The sequence below is a fragment of the Scyliorhinus torazame genome, chromosome 15 (assembly GCF_047496885.1).
Source record: "Scyliorhinus torazame isolate Kashiwa2021f chromosome 15, sScyTor2.1, whole genome shotgun sequence".
Classification (NCBI taxonomy): Eukaryota; Metazoa; Chordata; class Chondrichthyes; order Carcharhiniformes; family Scyliorhinidae; genus Scyliorhinus; species Scyliorhinus torazame.
Window position 1 is genome coordinate 198,984,130 of NC_092721.1, and position 21,857 is coordinate 199,005,986.

General features: G+C 43.1%; 1 protein-coding gene across 7 annotated transcripts in view; it reads right to left on the reverse strand.

Moving 5' to 3' along the window:
- Positions 1-1,040: 1,040 nt before the first annotated feature.
- The window catches only part of emsy (EMSY transcriptional repressor, BRCA2 interacting), a 71,689-nt gene continuing 50,872 nt past the window's right edge, over positions 1,041-21,857 (reverse strand). For 6 of the 7 annotated variants that reach the window (XM_072477400.1, XM_072477403.1, XM_072477399.1 and 3 more), the window contains 6 exons: positions 21,666-21,827; positions 18,422-18,583; positions 11,718-11,884; positions 8,028-8,456; positions 4,538-5,011; positions 1,041-1,651 (listed from right to left, as the gene is read on the reverse strand). In XM_072477400.1, coding sequence (XP_072333501.1) covers positions 1,442-1,651; positions 4,538-5,011; positions 8,028-8,456; positions 11,718-11,884; positions 18,422-18,583; positions 21,666-21,827 — 1,604 coding nt within the window. In that variant the 3' untranslated portion in view covers positions 1,041-1,441. The remainder of the gene's footprint in view (positions 1,652-4,537; positions 5,012-8,027; positions 8,457-11,717; positions 11,885-18,421; positions 18,584-21,665; positions 21,828-21,857) is intronic. The other variant, XM_072477406.1, reaches the window with a different exon arrangement.

Sequence of the window (21,857 nt, forward strand, 5' to 3'; positions counted from 1 at the left end):
TCTCTTTTGCACCATTGCCCATTTGTACAGGAAACGCATAACATCAGCGATACTGGTGTTACGAAACACCCAAGTGTGCAGCACAGTGGGTTAGCACTGCGACCTCATGGCGCCGTGGTCGCAGGTTTGATCCTGGCTCTGGGTCACTGTCCGTGTGGAGTTTGCACATTCTCCCCGTGTCTGCGTGGGTTTCGCCCCCACAACCCAAAAATGTGCAAGCTAGGTGGATTGGCCACGCTAAATTGCCCCTTAATTGGAAAAAATGAATTGGGTATTCTAATTTTTTTTTTTATTAAAACAACACCCAAGCAAACTTTATTGCTTATCCAAGTGCTCTGTAGCAAACAGTGAAACAACCCTAAAAAAAAATCTTTAGTTTAAAAATAAAATTATGGTAGGCATCGAAAAGTCCAAAGAAAATGCACTGCTAGTGCACTAGCTGCACTGCAGGCTGCATCTGAATAAATTTTAAAAGGCCAGGCCACCAGAAAAGAAATGGGTCACTGGATTAAGAATTGTTTCGGGTCAGTCGGCATATTTTTGTGCCTCGCACCTCCACATCACTGTCATTTTAAGCAATCTCGAAACTTGCATTTTTATTCATTAAGTTTTACCATAATTTCTTACCCATGAATTTAGCAAATACAAGATGAAGTCTTTTTAAAAATCCGTTTACATGTGCCATACCTCTCGAGTAGTTTTATTGAAGTAGAGGTAATAATCTACTTACCATGCATAATACTTACCCATAGATTTCACCATCTTTTCAAATTCTGCGGAACCAATATCCCCACACGATTTTCATAGCAAATGAAATAATTAATGCTACTAGTTTAAAGCAATGACCAAATAATCTTAATGTAGCATTCTCCTGGTGAAATGTGACCGTGTAATTCTGGGTCAATGAGTAGATCTTCTGGCTGTCTCAGATTATCACGGTGGGAATTTACTTCACTGAGCTGAATTAGAGAGATATTTCTTCTTTATTATTAATGGTACACGTGTCAAACATGCCCCTGCCTCAACCCCCCCCCCCCCCCCCCCCCCAGGAAATTTCATTCTGAAATCCTGATATGCTACTAGCACAATACTGTGTGATCTCTGAAAGTTACTGGAAGGGTCACAATAATGTGCCGAGTCCTAGTATTCCAATAGGAATGTTGAGCAGAAGAATTCTTAGAGATATGACCAATTGTCAGGAAGGTGGAAATGTTGGGACCTTCTCCAAATTGTCCAGAAAAGTTGTTTTTTTTACAAAAAGGACTTCCTACACAAGTTTCACTTTTAAAAGTCTAAATGTATACAGAAATTTCTTTACAGATTTTTCCTTTTTTAAAAATGTTTCTATGTACACTTTTTCTAAAATAAAAACACAAAATGTTCGTCTCTTGTGGACAAATTCCTCCAGACTTTGAAGCGTTTTGTTTTGCCCCTTTTCCTCTTAATGTGGCTGTCCTGTGGTGCTGTCTGTTGAACTGGGTTCCATACATTCTTCATTACTACTATCCACATCGTGTTCCATGGCTGAATACTGTACAGACTCTTCATCGGCGATTCGCTGGCTGGTAAAGTTTGTGATGTCCAAGAGACCACTGGGTTCGACCACTACATTTGAGCTGGATTGACTGGGTATGGAATATTGAGGTATAGACTAGGAAAGAAAGAAAATAATCACAACATTTGACCCACTCTACCTGTGCAGATGCCAGCTCTTCAATTGAGTTATCAAAGTTATCCTACATCCTATTTCGTTGTGTTTTTAAATTATTGAATTTTCTTGAAAATAATGTTACAGAAAATAGTCACGTGCTCTAATAACCCAGTGCAGTAAAATAATTCAAATAACTCTCCCCATCAATATTCTAGAATTAAATCTAAATCTATAAAGGAAATAATTTGCTTTTGTATAACATCCTTCATGGCCTCAAGACAAACCAAAGCATTTTCACAATCAATCTTACAGTAATTGTGAAATTAGTCACTGCTGAAATGTGGGGAAATGCACCAGCCAAACTGGGCACAGCAATGAATGCACAACCAGACATTCTGCTTTTTCGGTGATGTTGCTTAAGGGGTAACATATCCAGTAGCACAGTGGTTAGCACAGTTGCTTCACAGCACCAGTGACTCGGGTTCGATTCCCGGCTTGGGTCACTGTCTGTGCAGTGTGCCCGTTCTCCCCGTGTCTGTATGGGGTTCCTCCGGGTGCTCCGGTTTCCTCCAAGTCCCGAAAGACGTGCTTGCTAGGTGAATTGGACATTCTGAATTCTCCCTCAGTGTACCCGAACAGGTGCTGGAATGTGGCGACTAGGGGATTTTCACAGTAACTTCATTGCAGTGTTATGCATGTCTACTTATGACACAAACAAAGATTATATTATTATTACATATTGGTGAGGAAACTGGGATTGGATTAGGGTTAACTCCCCTGATCTTCAAATAGTAACTATGGGACTTTTGTCATCCAGCTGAGGGGGCAGATAGAGCTTCTGTTTAATGTCTTATCTGAAAGAGGACAACGAAAATCTCCCTCAATGCTGCATTGAGGTGTCAGTCTTGATTATATGTCAACGTTTCTGGAGTGGGGTTTAAACCAGGACCTTCTGACTCAGAGGCAAGAGTGTTACCACAGAGTCAGAGTCCCTGATTTGTGAAAACAGCTTCACATCACCTACTCCTTCACATTTTGTGACTTTGAAAGCCTCTATTAGACTTTCCCCCTTAACCTTCTTCATTCCAAAAATATTCCAATTGCTCAATGACTCATTATAGCGATACCCTCTCATTTCTGGTATAATTCTGTTGAAATTGTTAAGTACAGACTGTGCACACAGCAACAAAAGACAAATGAATATAAAATACTGTTGTATATAATAATAATTTTTCCCCAATACACTATCCCTTCTGATTGCTGGAAAACTACAACAACATATAAGTGAGTCCTGGATTATGAGGTGAAACCTTAAAATGTCCAAACATATTGCAGCATTTAAAATAAAATCGCTCTATGAAGGACAAGGCTCAGTATTAGAAATCAAAGCTTAGAAAGAAAACAACAGAAAAGAAGGATAACATGAGACCACACTTGGGTTTCAAATTGAATGAAGTAGGAGAGGGAAGCTGTTTCCAATTTTCATATCCTCAGAAATGACCAGGTAAACCAGTTCCTGATGAAAGATCATCAACCTGAATGATAATCTATTTCTCTCAACACACATGTTGCCTGCCTTGATATGGATTTCCAGTATTTCCTGTTTTTGCTGTAAATGCTTCATTATTGTATTAACCTCATATTAGTAAACTTCATTCTCATTTTATTGCGAACTACTTTTACCTTCAGCTAAGATTTTCTGCTAATGCCAAATATCCTTAAAAAATCTTTTTTTACAGACATGAACTTAGGAAGTTACCATTTACCGATCTTCATGGTTAGCTCTTGCCATGATTTTCCCCATTCCCTATTGCTCCAGAAGTCAGTAACTACAGCTAATTGCAGTCCCACATGTACTGGTTATCGTTTGATAGTCAACTTATGCCTTACTTAAATCATAAATCAACCTTGAAGGTGAGCACCAAGTCAATTCAATTAATAGGTGCCAATCACAGCCAAGCTAAATCCTGCCCTCAACTGGCATTCTTACACGCGCATTTCCAGTGGGAGTTGCTGGATAGCAATCAGGAGCAGAAGGCTGGGAAATATCCCCCTCCAAAATACAGACACCAAGGCTAATTGTAACAGCTATGTGACAACCACAGGCAGGATAAGCTAAGTTCGGACAGACCAAGCATCGGATCTGGGACCTACTTGTGCTGCATGGCTCAGCTGCTCACTGACTGAGTGGGTTTCTTAATCTGGTTCGAAGGCAAGGATTGGGGTGCAAGAGACTGTCATAATCTCCTAGTCATTAAATAAATACATTTTAGGCCTTTCGTTAACCTGCTTTATCCTGGTTATCTATTGTCCGTTTTGGGAATGGGAGCACTTGCTACAAGTATTGCACTTTCTCAGCCAGACTTTGGAAGACAGAAGGCGATACATTATAGATGGGACAATATTAAATGTTGACACTTTTTAGCAAATTTGGAAGCTAACCCATCAGTGGCCCCCAGAGTTGGCAACAGCCAGATGAGTAAGCTCACCTACACTAGGATTTCTTTTTGCTGTTTCGCTTCAGAACGTTCATGTTATGATAATCATCAGTATCCTTGTGTGTAGTAACATATTTTCAGTGAATCCAGACATCATGATTTAGAACTTTTAAACAATATTTGTAAGGGAATTTTGCCAGATGCAGACTACAGTAAACCATAAACGTGCAGGTCTGTAACCCAAGCTCGGTATTCAACAAAAATGCACGAGCCATTTACAACTGCATCTGGAATGACATTTTTCCCTGGTACTGTTTATGAAAAATGTGGTTTAATCGGTCTTGGGATCATTTCTTTTTGTGTTGTTGACACATGACAGGACAGAATGCCTGTATGTTGCACGCTCTTCCAGGCTGCGTCAAGATTTTAAACAGATACGCATGCTTACCTGAATAAGAATATCTGCAGATATTTCATCGGACTTCTCTTGTGTTACATTCTGAATTTGAAGAAAATGGCTTTGAACAGCCTTTCCAGATCCCTCAGATTCCCTAGGTGGAAGGGTCTTCTCTGGGAGCTGTATGTTTTGCTGTTCTTTTAGCACAGGGGTCACAGATGGTTTCTGGAACTGATTTGAAGGGCCTGACTGCAGTGAGCTTACTTTCTGTGCAGTGGGCTTCCTCACTCTGCTAGCGTCTACACTGGAGGCTTCCGCATTCATTTCGATCTGGGCCTCCATCATGGAAATCTTTAAAATGTCTGTTTCCATTGACTTTTTGGAAGATTGCACCGTATAATAGTTTGTCGCCATTATTGAACTCTTTGAGCTGCCACTGGCCGTTTTCGTGATGGTAGTGGCTTGGTAATTTCCAAAGGTTATTTTGGTGACCGTTGTTCCTTGCGTTATGATGGGTGGCTGTGCCTGCAAACGTCAACAGAAGCCCTACAGTAACCATTAAATGACAATGGGAGAACAGAGCAGAACAGTCTGGGATGGTTTTAAAAGTTAGTCTGAATCAGACCAGTTCTGATGCAGGGTCTACAACTAAAACATTTTTCCAGATTTCCTCTGTGTTGCTGTGTATTTCCAGAATTTTCTGTTTTTATTTCAGTTTCCAGCATTTGAAGCTTTCTTTGCTCTGTCTCTCTGAATCAATCAAGATCTGGAATGTCACAGTAGGCTGATCTAAGGACCGAGCCCTCTCCTCCACCTGTAGTTCCCTCTCCCCTCAATCCCATCAAACTCAACATCAGTCTTCCACCCTTGGATCAGTTCTACGTAACTTTCCAGTGTCAAGCTGAATCATACTTTTTTTTCAGGCCAGGAAATTCCCAGGTTTGATTCCGGTCTGTACTGAGCGACTGAATCTTTAGACAGGGAAGTAGGAAGGATTCTAAAATTGGTCATGGTGCCCTAGAATAGCGACAGAGATGAATCATAAATGCTATCCGTTCCTGATTGCTATTCAGTGACCGTTCCTGAAAATTGCTTGTGCGCCGATTGTCAGTAAACGCAGGATTAGACTCGGCTGTGATGCTGTCCACAGTCAAATAGCCTCCCCATTTAACCTCACACTTGAAGATTGGCCAATTGTGCAAGATATGAGAGGGCAGTCAGAATTCATGAAATTGTAATTCAACATGGGAGGGAAGGAAAAGCAAACTACCTACAGAAGGAAATGAGAATATTCACAGTACTTATAAAATAAAATATTAAATTTGTAATACTTACAACTTAGACTGGCTAAAAAGGAAGCATTACCTTATGCTTAACTCTCCAAAAGTATTTTTTTTAAAAATAATTTTAAATTAACCTGCTTCATCAGCCTTGTTGGCTGAGATACAGCAAGTCCATTCCTGTACACAATGTTACTAGGAAAGTGCGAAGAGGCTACAACAAACAAGGTGCAAGTCTTGCCTGCCTGTTCACTGAAAAAGGAGTTCAGTCTCAATTCAGCTCCTGGTGGGCATCACCCATTGCACCAAACTGCTCCTATTTTGACACTACACTGACAATCTCAATCGCCGAGCCACACAATGTCTGTCCCAGGAAATGGGAAACTCTCATGCTATAATATGGGGTACCTTTTTGAATGAGATTGAATGTCGAGGCATGCTAGAATCCAGAAGTAAAAGACCCGTTTTCAATCCAAAGACCAACAACGTGCTGGCTACAGGGCAAGTAGGGGGAGATGGTGGCATGGTGGTAATGCCACTGGACAAGTAATCCAGAGACTTAGGCTAATGCTCTGACAGGGGTTCAAATCCCACTGTGGCTGGCAGCTGGTGGAATTTAAATTTAATTAGCCTGGAATATTAAATAAATATACTTTTAAAATATAATTATCATCGGTTGTTGTATAAACCCATCTGGTTCACTAATGACTAATGTCCTGTAGAAAAGCAAATCTGCCATCCTGCCACAGGAATGCAGGTTGATTCTTAACTGCCTCTGAAATGGCCAAGCAAGCCACTCTGTTCAAGGCAATTAGGGATGGGTAACAACTGTTGGCCTTGCCAGTGATTAAAGGATAAAGAGGGGGGGGGGGGGAAGAGAGCATGCATTACATAGTTCGAGTAGAGAAATAGGCCATTCAAACAGGTCTATAGCAGTTCTTTTATACTCCACATGGGCCTCCTCGCACCATATTTCAACTAACCCGATTGGCATTCCCATCCATTTCTTTCTCTTTCATGTATCTATCCAGCTTTCCGTCAACACAACAATGCTATTCACCTCAATTAAACTGTGAGGAAGTCTAGATGCAAAGATTCTATAAACTACATACAGCTGGAGCTCCAAAGCACTATGCTTCTTTATTTAAAGGTGCTACTTTTAGCTTCAACTCCCAAGTTATCACACCTGGAAGGGTATTACTATTCCAAGTGAGCAGGCTCACCTCATCTACTGTTGACACCACAGTCTTAGCAAAGCAGGTCTTGCAATTCTCATGCTGCAACTGAAATTAATAAATATTCCAGAGTGTCTTTTACTGGATAGAGGGAAGAAACACTAAGCTAATTAATGCAAGATGCAAAGGCCAAGTGTATTTATCAGCTACAGACTTTCCGTGCAAAAACAGAATGACAAAATTTTAGAATTAGAACAATGTTGGCAAATAGCAGACCGAAGAAAACCATCTTTCAAAACAAGGGGTTGTGAAATACAATGCCACGGGAGATAGTCACAATGAAGTACAGGTATTAAGGAATATGGAGAAAAAGTCAAGGAATCTGGAGTAATAGAGTAAGACTCACCTACAGCTAACAGAATGGCAGACTCACTGTCATACAAATTGTTCCAAGAGACCAAAATATTATATTACATATTTAGTAGAGTACTGATAGAAAATTAATTGTGGCAACTTCTAGCAATCTCTAATCTCCTGAAACCATTCTGATTTTTACAGTGCACCTACTGAATTCATCTGCCAAGCCATCCTTAGCAGAAAAACCTGTATTTTTTAAAAATGCAGTGGTCCTGGCAAACAGAAATAACGAGGCATGTCTAATGTATAAAACAAATATTTATAATTAGTAATTAAACTTCTTAAAGTCCAATCTCTGTGTCAAAGCAAGTCAGTAACTTTCAATAGAATAGTAGCAGGTTTGCTACTTTTGGCCTCATACTCCTGGTTTGGAGTGGGATTGGGAGATCAGCAAAGTTTTCAGCTACTGATCATTATCCACGAGAGGCATAAATAATCAGGTTAAGACACACACACATACACACCAAGTGCACTTATCATAATCGAGTCCAGATCACTTCCGAAAATTCCAGTGCGTACATCACAAACATTGTGTGAATGTTACCAACCAATTTCATGCAGCAAACAGACCATTGCACACTCTGGTCCCTGCTATCTTTAGATCACTGTAATGAGCAAAAACTTGCCGAGTGGTATTATACGCTCCCAGCTATTATGCTTTGGTATTACCTGGCCAGGAAGAGGTTGTTCGGATGAGATAGACTGCTGCTTTATGGTTAGCTGGGTCCTATCCGGCTGATGCTGAAAATGTGTTGGGGGCTGTAACTGTGGCTTGTGTTGTGCTTGCTGCAGCAGTTTAGGAAGCTGCTGCGGCTGTTGTGCTTTCACTGCGATCACCTGCAGCATGGTTTGTTGTGTCTGGGTCGTCGCTGTGGACACTTGCTGCAGTGCTGGGGATTTGGTCTGTGCCACGTCCTGAAGTTGCTGTTGTTGTTTCTGTTGCTGATGGGATGGCTGCATTGAGGTGTTCGACCTGTAGAAGAGGCCGGTTTGCGGGTCCAAGGTGTCCCCTTCCTCTACTTCACTTTCTTCAGCCTCAGAGTCGTCTTGCTTGACAACAACACCCTGGCCAGTAACTGCTTGTAATTTTATTGGGATCTGGATGCGGAATTCAGGAATAAAATAACCAAAAGATTAATGCAAGACATAATTTTTAAGGCAGTTTCAAGTTTTTCATTCTTTTGAGATAGGACAAAGAGAAACACAAACCATGTTATGTTGCTCCAAACGTTTAGCACTATCGTAAAAATTATCAACTGCAATGAAATCCTTACACCAGAAGAATGGGTTCAAGTCCTATTCCAGGATTTAAGCACATGATCTAGATTGGCCCACAACAGTGCAGTACTGAGGATTGTTCTACAGATGAAGATGCACCATCCTTCCAAATGAGACATTAAAATGAGGCGCCGTTTATCTGTTCCAGTAGGTAGAGTTGATCTTAAATCCCGTAGCACTTCTTGAAGAGTAGAGTTTGGCTAGCTTTATGCAAATACATACTCCTCGGTCAACGCAACCATCAAAAACGTGTAGCCATTTGCCATGACAAGTTACTACACTTCAAAGAAATTCTTTGCAAGTGAAGCATTGGCATTTCTAGGATATGATAAAGTGCCAAGTAGTCTTGTAAAAATAAAGTTACAGTTGGTTTGCATATTTTAAAGTAAGAAACTTGTTTTTACCCTTCTAGTCTTTGAATTACTTAAATCAATCATGTCTCAAAATGTTTTAAATTTCACCTTTGCATTACTGCCAAGTATGTAGCCAATAAGCATGATTGAAATTGACAATTTTAAGCTCCCCCATATTTGTTCATAGGGTGTTGTGCACGCTACATGTACAAAAACCTGAACTGGGAATAATGTTTTGAAAGCAAACTAAATTAAAAGGGACTGTGTGGATGAGAAAATCACTTGTTCTCAGTTTGCAGATGCTGCTGACAAAGCAGCATTTATTGCCCATCTGCTGCTTATTGAGCTTGCTTCCAGATTTTTAATGCATGGTTTTTGCTGATCCACTTCAAGGTGCAACCGAATAGCACAAATCTGGAGTCACCTGTAGACCAGATAGAGTCAGTAAGTATGGCAGGTCCCCTTCGCTGAATGACATTAGCGAACCAACTGCATTCCAGCAATTTCCATGGTTCTTCTCCCTGCTTCAAATCACAAATTCAATTTCACAACTCACTATGGTAGAATTGGAACCTAATCAGAATGGACAGAGAACATGGGGGTATATTAGGGGTCTTTGCCTGTAATGTTCCCCCCCAAGAAATTCCAGACCTCGTCTTCACTGGGCGAAGAACAAGGCTCTGCACTATAGGGGGTAACAAAGCTGGATGATTTTGGCTGCCCAATGTTACTGTGCAACATTGCCAGATGCCTGGGGAAAGTACATATGCAGCAAAACTATAGGACAGGAAATGGTGGAGGGGGGCGGGGGGAAGGATATACAAGCAAAATAGGAGAACTTAATGTAAATGAGACAGCAGCAGAATGGACTTCCCACAAAGTTGAAGGCTTAGATTTTCATTGTAATTATTAATAATTTCAAAACAGGATATTAAACACAGATATTAAAAACAGGATAAGTGGTTATTGTTTAATTGCTGTTTGTGGAATCTAGTGTGGAAAATGACTGCCTCATCAAGTCTATTTATGTATGAGATGCAATTGGCACTATACAAATCAAGCGGTTCTTTATTCCAGTCACTTACACTGACCAAATTTCACATACAATGCAAAACAATTGCATTCCCAACACTCGAACCTACATAACAAGATTAAAAGAGGGCTGGATATGCCCAGCATGCCCATCAATGCGCACTCAGTCATTAGACGGTAGAGTCTCCTGCACAACGCTTCCCAACTACCCAGGCAAGGGGAAAAACCTGTGACCAATTTTGGGAAAAACCCTGGGAAATTCTTCCCCACTCCCTAAAGCCTTCATTAAGCAAGTGTGGAAAGCCAACTCAATTGATTTATGAAGCACCATGACTCCACTTTCTTGTAGGTGACATTTTTCTGAGTGACTTATAGTGGTGCTGCAAGTCTGAGCAGGTGCTTTGAATCTATTTGCTCAACCTGCCCTTGGTCAATGTGCTGTGCAAGGTTGCAGTGCAAATGGAGTTCTGAAGAATATACTAAAACACAATGACAGCCTAGTAAACCAAAAGCGCGTCTCAACGAGATTGTTTACCTCACATCAGTGACTCTATTACTTTTAATCCGCTTCTTGCTGGTGTGAAGTACCAAAAGTACTGTAGCAGCAGTTGTCCTCCGATGCCTCACCTAAGTGATCAATTATTCTACCTGAGGCTCAAATGTTTAGACAGCTTTTTAAATCATGGGTCAGACCCAGTCATACTCTCACCTCGCAGCCACATGCACAAGGCCAAAAAGATCGTTGACTAGCAATCAGGAGTGGAAAGTCTAGTTGATTTTCCTCTCTCTAAGGGAAGCAATTGTACTGCAATATGATTTTAAAGCCAGCAGCTCCCAAGCGCCAATTGCAGGAGAAACTATGAGGAGATCATTGGAGCAGAGTGCACAATATCTTGAACTCTAATCTCTCCAGCTGGAGTGCTCAGACTTGGATCTGGGAAACATTTTTGGCTGCCTCCTTTGAGCCTGTTGCAGGTCCTGTGACTGTAACTGGGAGAGCTGAGAGTCACCGGTGCACTGAGCAACAATTGATTGGCGCTACTCCTGCAGCAACAGCAATGGCTAGGAGTACTGGTGAAGATGGCAGAAGCAGGGGACAGCAAGAGCCAATACTTACAAAATTCAAAACAGTAAGCCCGAGTGCAATTATGGTACTTTAATATCTACCAGCTTCCAACCCAAGAAGCAACGGGAGCTCTCCATTACAGCAAAAAAAAATCCCGTTAAATAATTTTCTCTGAACTAACCCTGCTGGCAGTCCTAATTGTAAAAATATTGTGCACTGCCAATCCGAAAGACGTGCTGTTAGGTGAAATGGACATTCTGAATCCTCCCTGGATAAAAGCAAATTACTGCGGATGCTGGAATCTGAAACGAAAGAGAAAATGTTGGATGATCTCAGCACGTCTGGCAGCATCTGTAGGGCGAGAAAAGAGCTAACGTTTCGAGTCCGATGACTCTTTGTCAAAGCTCTTGACATTGAGTCATCGGACTTGAAACGTTAGGTCTTTTCTCCCCCTACAGATGCTGCCAGACTTGCTGAGATTTTCCAGCATTTTCTCTTTCGTTTCTGAATCCTCCCTCCGTGTACCCAAGCTACTGGAGTGTGGCGACTAGGGGATTTTCACAGTAACTTCATTGCAGTGTTCATGTAAGCCTACTCGTGACACTAATAATTATAACATTAATTAATTACCTGCTGTAGAATGTGAGTCACTGCAATCGCTGAGGATACTGGAACTGATTTAATCATTGCAGGAGGCTGTGTTGTTGGCTGCTGTTGACCACTTGGTAAAAGCGATGTCAGTGCTACTTCGCCAGGACCAATACTTGAACTGGACACGACTGGTTTGATACTTTTCCCTATATGAAAAACGACCCTCAGTCATTAATGAAAATATGCGAAGAGGTAAATAATAAAATTGAGCAAGGCAAAACTGCATGAGTTTCATGTGCAAATAGAGCTGGAAGAAAGTTGTGAAAACAAAGTGCGGCACTTTCCCTTCCTGCCATCCTCCCCTCTCAGACGTGTGGAGACCAACTCCCCTAACCCTTAGCAACTTGACACTGATGATAGACTGAATTTACAAATGGGGCAGGGGACAGCTTGTTTCTACTTCAATATTTCATTAAAAAATTCCATGGCTTTCATGCATTTTTAAACAGATTCAACAAAAATGATACTATGGGTGGCACAGTAGTTAGCACTGCTGCCTCAGTGCCCCCAGGGACCCAGTTTCAATTCTGACCTCAGGTGACTGCGTGGAGTTTGCACTTTCTCCCCGTGTCGGTGTGGGTTTTCTCCTGGCGCTCCGGTTTCCTCCCACAGTCCAAAAGATGTGCAAATTAGATGGATTGGCCTTGGTAAATTGCCCCTTAGTGTCCAAAGGTGTGTAGGTTACATTAAGGGGTTACTGGAATAGAGTGGAGGAATGGACTTTGGTGGAGTGCTCTTTCAGAGGGTCGGCGCAGACTCGATGGGCCGAATGGTCTCCTTCTGTGATACTAGCAGCCAACAGACCAACGTGCTTTCTGGCTCAATTGCCAACAAAATCACCAATTGTGTTTCAAAACAGGCTTCAAAGAATTGGCTTCTTCATTTTGTTGGGTTGGTTTTGCAGACAAATACATTCTGCTGTATCGGACTCAGAAATTCTCTACCTCAGAATCAACTTCAGGCTTTACAGATAATTTTTCATGAGGTAGGTTGCAGGAATTTAGTGCTGAAATTAATAGTGCAGCACAGAGTGACTACAGGCATTTGAAATCACTATCTGTCTTTAGATTGAACAAAATGCTGGTCAGGCTACAAAGGCTAATCCATGGGGTCAGCTGTGCCAGGCTCCCCATGTCCCAGCCATGTTCTGGTGCTCATCATCACAGATAGGCTATGAGGAAGAGAGACGGATAAATGAACCGGGAAACACTGGTTCATCTGGAGCTGCGCCATTACAATCTTCGTAACAACACAGCTTAATTGCTAAAACACGTATGCAAGGAACACCTGAAAAGTAACCTAAACCTGCCCTGTTATTAAATAAAAATGTTCTCCCTGAACCACTTTCGCACAGAAAATAAGTATGTTAGTGTGATGACTCAAGTTCTTTGCGAATGTGCAATGTCCCCTTTGAGACCAAGGATGAACTGGGAATTTCTGAAAGAGGGTTAATTGGTTTCATGATTCTGACACCATTAGGTTCCAAGAAATGCCCATATAACTGGAGGTTGCCATGGGAGTGAGCAGCTAAGAAGCAAAGGGTAAATAGAAAGCTAATTGCATTGATGTAGGGTTTTGGCCTGACTTACTTTTTCGCGGTTCAAAACACAGAATGAGAGAGCAGGGAAACAAGCATGGTTCTCTCCGAATAGAAGTTATTTTTGGCACTTTTCAAATAGGTCCTTGTGGTGAAACAAGTCTCTGAGAATAGAACAGAGACTGTATTACTGGGACTGTTATACAGTTGGAAAGAGCAGAATGCTGAAGAGCAATGGATTGCAGATTGGACACGACCATTGCTGCTGTTTCAGTGTTGCCAGGGCACAACCATGTTGGTGGGAGAAGGAAGTCTGAGGATTCTGCACCATTAGGACTGTTGTGGCCCGAGTGAGGGGGGCCTTTGTAGGTGTGCACCTTCTCAATGCTAACCGTGTCCCAGTGCTTTGGATGAAATACAACTGCTCGTGAATGTGACTTAAGGACCAAAACAACTGAGTAAGAAGTGAGATATCCGACATAGTCTTCCCAACTCGGCCTCTGTTACAAAACTTCACAGGGTGCTCCATTTATGTGGAAGTATTGCAAATCTTGTAAATATGTGCTGCGTATCTTTTCTGTGTTGGCTATTTACGGGAAATTAACCTTTTTGTTTAAAATAAGATTCACCTATTAATTACTGTAATTTGGTCCAGTGGTTTTCTTTCCGTTTGTCCATGGGATTCCTTTTTTGAAAAGTTATCAATTTCTATGCGAATTATAATATTAGTTTAGCAGATATTTCAGAATAGACAAAAGGCAGACATCCAAAATCTGTCAGCGAGTGAAAACATGCTGGCCAATTGCTCGAATAATAGAAACTAAACCTTCAAGTGTTTAAGTTAAGCTCAAACATACGTACATCTATAGTTTGCCAGGTTGTTTAGGCAAGGACGGCAGGTAATGCCACAAAGGGAACATTTAACACAAATTACAAACATTTGATGATGGCAAGCGAGAATTCAAGGCACGCAAGTACAGATCACTGCATGCTGTCAATTCTCCTGTTCAGATGTACAAGTCCAGTCAGTGCCCAATATGCAAAGCAATTTCATAATGACCCAGCACCATTAAGGTGTCTACACTTGCTGCAGGAGTTCTGGCCCCAACACAACTAACACACACACAAACACACTAACAAACATACACAGACACAAACAAACATACACAGACACAAACAAACATACACAGACACAAACAAACATACACAGACACAAACAAACACACACAAACAAACACACAAACAAAAACACATACACACACAAACACAAACACGCGCACAAACAAACGCGCGCACAAACAAACGCACACACACACAACACGCACACACACACAACACGCACACACACACAACACGCACACACACACAACACGCACGCACACACAACACGCACGCACACACAACACGCACGCACACACACAACACGCACACACACACAACACGCACACACACACACAACACGCACACACACACACAACACGCACACACACAACACGCACACACACACACAACACGCACACACACACACAACACGCACACACACACACAACACGCACACACACACACAACACGCACACACACACACAACACGCACACACACACACAACACGCACACACACACACAACACGCACACACACACACAACACGCACACACACACACAACACGCACACACACACAACACGCACACACACACACAACACGCACACACACACACAACACGCACACACACACACAACACGCACACACACGCACACACACACAACACGCACACACACACAACACGCACACACACACAACACGCACACACACACAACACGCACACACACACAACACGCACACACACACAACACGCACACACACACAACACGCACACACACACAACACGCACACACACACAACACGCACACACACAACACGCACACACACACAACACGCACACACACACAACACGCACACACACACAACACGCACACACACACAACACGCACACACAAACACACACACACAAACACACGCACACAAACACACGCACACAAACACACGCACACAAACACACGCACACAAACACACGCACACAAACACACGCACACAAACACACGCACACAAACACACGCACACAAACACACGCACACAAACACGCACACAAACACACGCACACACGCACACACGCACACAAACACACGCACACAAACACACGCACACACGCACACGCACACGCACACACACGCACACAAACACACGCACACAAACACACGCACACAAACACACGCACACAAACACACGCACACAAACACACGCACACAAACACACGCACACAAACACACGCACACAAACACACGCACACAAACACACGCACACAAACACACGCACACAAACACACGCACACAAACACACGCACACAAACACACGCACACAAACACACGCACACAAACACACGCACACAAACACACGCACACAAACACACGCACACAAACACACGCACACAAACACACGCACACAAACACACAAACACACGCACACAAACACACGCACACAAACACACGCACACAAACACACGCACACAAACACACGCACACAAACACACGCACACAAACACACGCACACAAACACACGCACACAAACACACGCACACAAACACACGCACACAAACACACGCACACAAACACACGCACACAAACACACGCACACAAACACACGCACACAAACACACGCACACAAACACACGCACACAAACACACGCACACAAACACACGCACACAAACACGCACACAAACACACGCACACAAACACACGCACACAAACACACGCACACAAACACACGCACACAAACACACGCACACAAACACACGCACACAAACACACGCACACAAACACACGCACACAAACACACGCACACAAACACACGCACAAACACACGCACAAACACACGCACAAACACACGCACAAACACACGCACACAAACACACGCACACAAACACACGCACACAAACACACGCACACAAACACACGCACACAAACACACGCACACAAACACACGCACACAAACACACGCACACAAACACACGCACACAAACACACGCACACAAACACACGCACACAAACACACGCACACAAACACACGCACACAAACACACGCACACAAACACACGCACACAAACACACGCACACAAACACACGCACACAAACACACGCACACAAACACACGCACACAAACACACGCACACAAACACACGCACACAAACACACGCACACAAACACACGCACACAAACACACGCACACAAACACACGCACACAAACACACGCACACAAACACACGCACACAAACACACGCACACAAACACACGCACACAAACACACGCACACAAACACACGCACACAAACACACGCACACAAACACAAACACACGCACACAAACACACGCACACAAACACACGCACTAACAAACACGCACTAACAAAAACTAACACACACACAAACACACACACAAACAAACACACAAACAAACACAAACAAACACAAACAAACACACAAACAAAAACACAAACAAAAACACAAACAAACACACACAAACAAACACACACACACAAACACACTAACAAACACACACACTACACACTAACAAACACACACACTACACACTAACACACAGCGTGTAAAACTACCGGAATGCTGTCACCTGGTGGATTTCAAAAAAACTGACTGGAAAAATTGTATTCCCAATTATTAGATGAATTACTGAGACGCACCAACTTAAACACAGATTGCCTAAAAAAAAAACTTTCATGACAATAAAGGCATCTTCATGGAATTGTTCTTTTCCCACTCTTGTTCATGTTAATTGCATCGTTGTCTAACGTTCACTGCCTGCTTACGACTCACACGCAATCATACTGTAACATCCGCAGCTCCGTTTCTGAAGGAGTTTCCCGTCTGCCTTTTCCTTTGGTTTCCCAGTAATTTTGTTTGCCACTCGTGCATCTTCCTTCACTGATGTACTCAGTCTGTCTCACACCTTTTTAAAAATAACCCTCCATCCACATTACTACCCACCATATGCAACATATATTCTGATTTGGTCCAAAGGGATTTTTTTTTTTTTTTTTAAACAACATACTGAGCAATTTGTCTGATTTCACTCACCAAAGACTGTTTCCCCAGAGGAAATGATCCAATTAGGTTCAAATGCAGCAAGTAATAAAAGAGAAATAAAGAAAGTTTGGAAGTGGAAGGACAAAGACACGGGGTTAGTTGCAAGCTACTGAGTTTCTTTCCCCTTAATTGGAAATTGGAAAATAACTCCTGTCAAGCTAGCTGGTGAGCACACTTTCCAAGCCTAATAGCTTTAGAATCTTACTTACACACTGGAGTTGCTGCAAATAACTACTGCAGAGTGAAGAAAATAAAGTTTGGTGAATAATTCAATGGCCTTTTCACATACAACTTAAGTGACACCTCAGTTACTTAGGGGTACAGTAAATCCCTAAAGTGTTAAAGGTTTAATCAGTTTGCTGCTTCGACGCAATGCTCATTTGGCACAAGGAATCAAAGTTTCTGAGAATTCAGTACAGCAATGCTTCAGACACACGAGGGAGGCGAGTTTGACAGCAACATGGATCACAGTACCATAATGAAACTGGATACTTCAATAAATGCAAAGCTGAGCTTGAAACTCCGCATTGTTTCCTCCTGAAGACCATGGCATTTGTTGGTGTATTGTGACAAGGTTGCTGTTCAACATTTATCATTGGTGATTTTAAGACAACAAGTGGTGCAGGCTCTTTAACCATGGAAGCCATCACAACTAAACCCAAAATTGTCAACCAATGCCTGTAACCCCAAACCTATTTTAAGTATCAATGAAAACTAGTCAGTGGAGAGAACCCTTGGTTGTCTCTTGTTCCGCTGCTCCTCAACCTAGAGTAACTAATTGTAGAACACTGCCTCAAATGAGCCCAACTGCAATCTAAGAAATCTGCTTTATTTTCATAGATTATCATAGAATTTACAGTGCAGAAGGAGGCCATTCGGCCCATCGAGTCTGCACCGGCTCTTGGAAAGAGCACCCTACCCAAGGTCAACACCTCCACCCTATCCCAGTAATCCCACCAACACTAAACCTCAAGCCACCTTGAAGGGCACTTACCAGAGCTGAAGTACTCTGAAGCCAGCTCCGAGTCGAGTGCAGTGATGGCTGGACTTTCTGGTGACAGTCTCTTTTCCTGTGTCATTTGGATTGGGACCGCCATCTGGCTGAGATCGATGGTAGGCTGCCGAGATTTAGATTCCAGCTTTTCTTTACCTATACCTAAAAAAAAAAAGTGTTGAAAATCATTTCCGTCAGCCCACTTGGTTCCTCATCAAGATCAATCCAAACAAACTGCTCAGGAGTCACCCAAATTAGCACAGGAGGGGCTGTTTAGCACAGGGCTAAATCGCTGGCTTTGAAAGCAGACCAACGCAGGCCAGCAGCACGGTTCAATTCCCGTAACAGCCTCCCCGAACAGGCGCCGGACTGTGGCGACTAGGGGCTTTTCACAGTAACTTCATTTTGAAGTCGACTTGTGACAATAAGCGATTTTCATTTCATTTCAAATTTAATCGAAGCCTAAATGCATAAAAACTTCAGTGAAATCTTGCCCAGTGGGTTTCTTTCTGTTGGTGCATGGGACTCCTTCCTTTTTTAAAAAGTTCTGCTTTAGGAGTTACTGGATTACAATCTCTGGCAGGAATACTGGCTAATTTCTTTGCACCAGAGGAGGTCAGCGAAGTTAGTGCCGACCAGAGACCAATATAGGTGGCTATCTACTCACTCCTGCTGCAGTGTGCATGGGTGCGCACGTGTACAATGTCAATGAAAATACAAGATGATAAAGTCACGGGGTCGAAGTTAAAAAAGTAAATATGCAACAGTAAATTTGTATAAAGCAATGGGCAGGTGGCAGCTGGCATTGTGCATCCTTTAAGACACCCTATCATTGTAAGAACATTCAAAGCAGAGATTGCAGAGCAGAGAATGGCAATGACAATGCACGGTGGCGCAGTGGGTTAGCCCTGCAGCCTCACAGCGTCGAGATCCCAGGTTCGATGCCGGCTCTGGGTCACTGACCATGTGGAGTTTGCACATTCTCCCCATGTTTGCGTGGGTTTCGCCCCCACAACACAAAGATGTGCAGGCTAGGTGGATTGGCCACGCTAAATTGCCCCTTAATTGGAAAAAATGAATTGGGTACTCTAAATGTTTTAAAAAAGACAATGCTAGGGATGCGAAACTAAGGGCGGGATTCTCAGGCTTCCCAGCTACATGTTTCTTGGCGGCTGGATTCACTGCACCGTTCACTGGCGAGGATTCTCTGCTGCTGTCACTGGAATTTCAGGGAAACCCACGGCAGGGGATGCGCTGCCAACGGGACCAGAGAATCCCGCCGGAGTGAACAGCCGGAGAATTCTGGTCTATATTCATGAAGGTCAGAAAGATACTGGGTCAAGTTTCACTGGAGCAGAGAAGGGCAAGAGAAGATTTTATAATGATTTTCGTATTAGAAAAGTTTTTAGTCATTTCCGGTGGTGGCAAAGTACTGAACAGTTGCAAGAAAGGTGACTCTCCCTTGGGAATTTCGAATTCGGCCCTCTTAACCCGAAAACCAGACACAGAAACAGCAAAAGAAACCCCCACCCACCCTTACCCTAAATTAACAACCACCCGAGGAAATGCCCTCAAACAAGCCAGAGTCAGAAAAACCGTAAAAGCAAGAGTCAGGAGAACAAGATCCAGACCGCAGACATGCGGAGCAAAGTGGAGCAGGATATGGCAGATTGAGAGGGATCGCCAGCGCAAACTCTGGCCCACCCAGCGGGGCAGTGTCTGGAGCTCCTTACACAGGAGCACCAAAAACACAGGGACTCCATCAAGGAGGACCTCATGGCATCCATGAGATCGGCCATAGAAATTGCAATGGGTCCTTCAAAGAGGCGCTGGAATGAACGGAGATGAGACTGGAGAACCAAGAGGCGACAGCGAGGGTGCTGCAGAAAGTGGCCACAGACCAGAGCAATTGGATTGCCTCGAGGTAGAAGTGACAAGGTTGGTGATGACACAGAGACGGCTCAAGGAGAAGATAAAAGATCAGGAGCACAGGTCTTGCCACCAGAAGTTAAGGATTGGATTGTTGGACCAACTCGGGGCACAGAGGGCAGAAACCAATAGGAAGGGAGGAAAGATGCAAACACTAGCCACTGCAAATTCAAATTAATTGCAAATTCAAATTAAACTTAATTTCAGTGCTACAGCATGGGGAAAATAAGAACAAACATTGAATGCAAGACCATTTAAAAACTTCCCCGTGGTCAGAGAAGCAGAGAGAGGGGCACACAGTCAGCACATCCGTGATTGAAAATGTGTTGACGAATGCAGGAATATTTGGAGAAAGACTTTTTGAGAGCAGTGAGCTGAACTAGATGGAAATGGAGGAGTAATTATTGAGGACTTGAGATGTCTGGAGCTCCAGTAATCCAGGACCTGGCTATACTGTAACAATTCAAGATTAGCAGCAAGATAAAGAAGTGTTTTCTAATGCAAGTAGTTTGAACATCCCAAATCACAACTTGACCCGACTGCCTATTCCTAGGTCACCTTCCCCTCCTTTGAGCATCTCACCTTGTTCTCCACCTCACTTTCAAAATGATAATTTTCTCCTGCCCTCCCAAGTATGATAAAGATTTTATCACTTGGGTCTCCTCCATCCCATCATGATCTTTCCCTCAGTTAGTTCACTGCCCTCTTATCCTCCCTAATTCTCTATAATGTAAACAGATCTCTCCAGGTGCTGTCGCTTTCTCCTTTAAATCTATTGTCATCACCCATCTCCTCAAAAATCCAACCTCTGACCTCACCACCTAACCTCCAAGCTCCCTGTCCCTTCCAAAGTCCTTGAACATGTTGTTTCCTTCCAAATTCCTGCCCATTTTTCCTAGAAGTCTAATCCCGCTAATCAGGTTTCCACCGCTGCCACAATGTCACCGTAGCTCTTATCCGCCTCACAAATGACATCTTGTGACTGAGACAAAGGTAAACTTTCCCTCCTCATCCTTCAATGGCAGTCTGTGTCTGTTTCAGCTTATCTGCTGCTGAAACCCTTAGTCATGCCTTTGTTACATCTAGATTCAACTATTTCAACACTATTGGCTAGGCTCCCCCACCTGACCTGCACATCTTTGGACTATGGGAGGCAACCGGAGCACCTGGAGGAAACCCACATAGACACGGAGAGTCACCCAAGGCCGGAACCGAACCTGAATCCCTGGCGCTGTGAGGGGCAGCATTGCTAGCCACTGCTCCCCACTTTATAGCAAAATTAAACTAGCAGTTTAAAAGGAAAAAAAATGCACACCCGTCTGCTGGAGTTCCAGCAATGCTTTAATGGTGGATGTTGCTGATTGTGGTTCCCCAGAAACATCTTGATAAATAATTGTGGGGCTGGTGTCCATGGCAACTTCATGTTCTGCCCAATCCTGGCTCCTTGATGAAATAACATGAACCACTTGCTGAGAGTCTGCAATTAAAAGCAGAATTTTATTCAAAC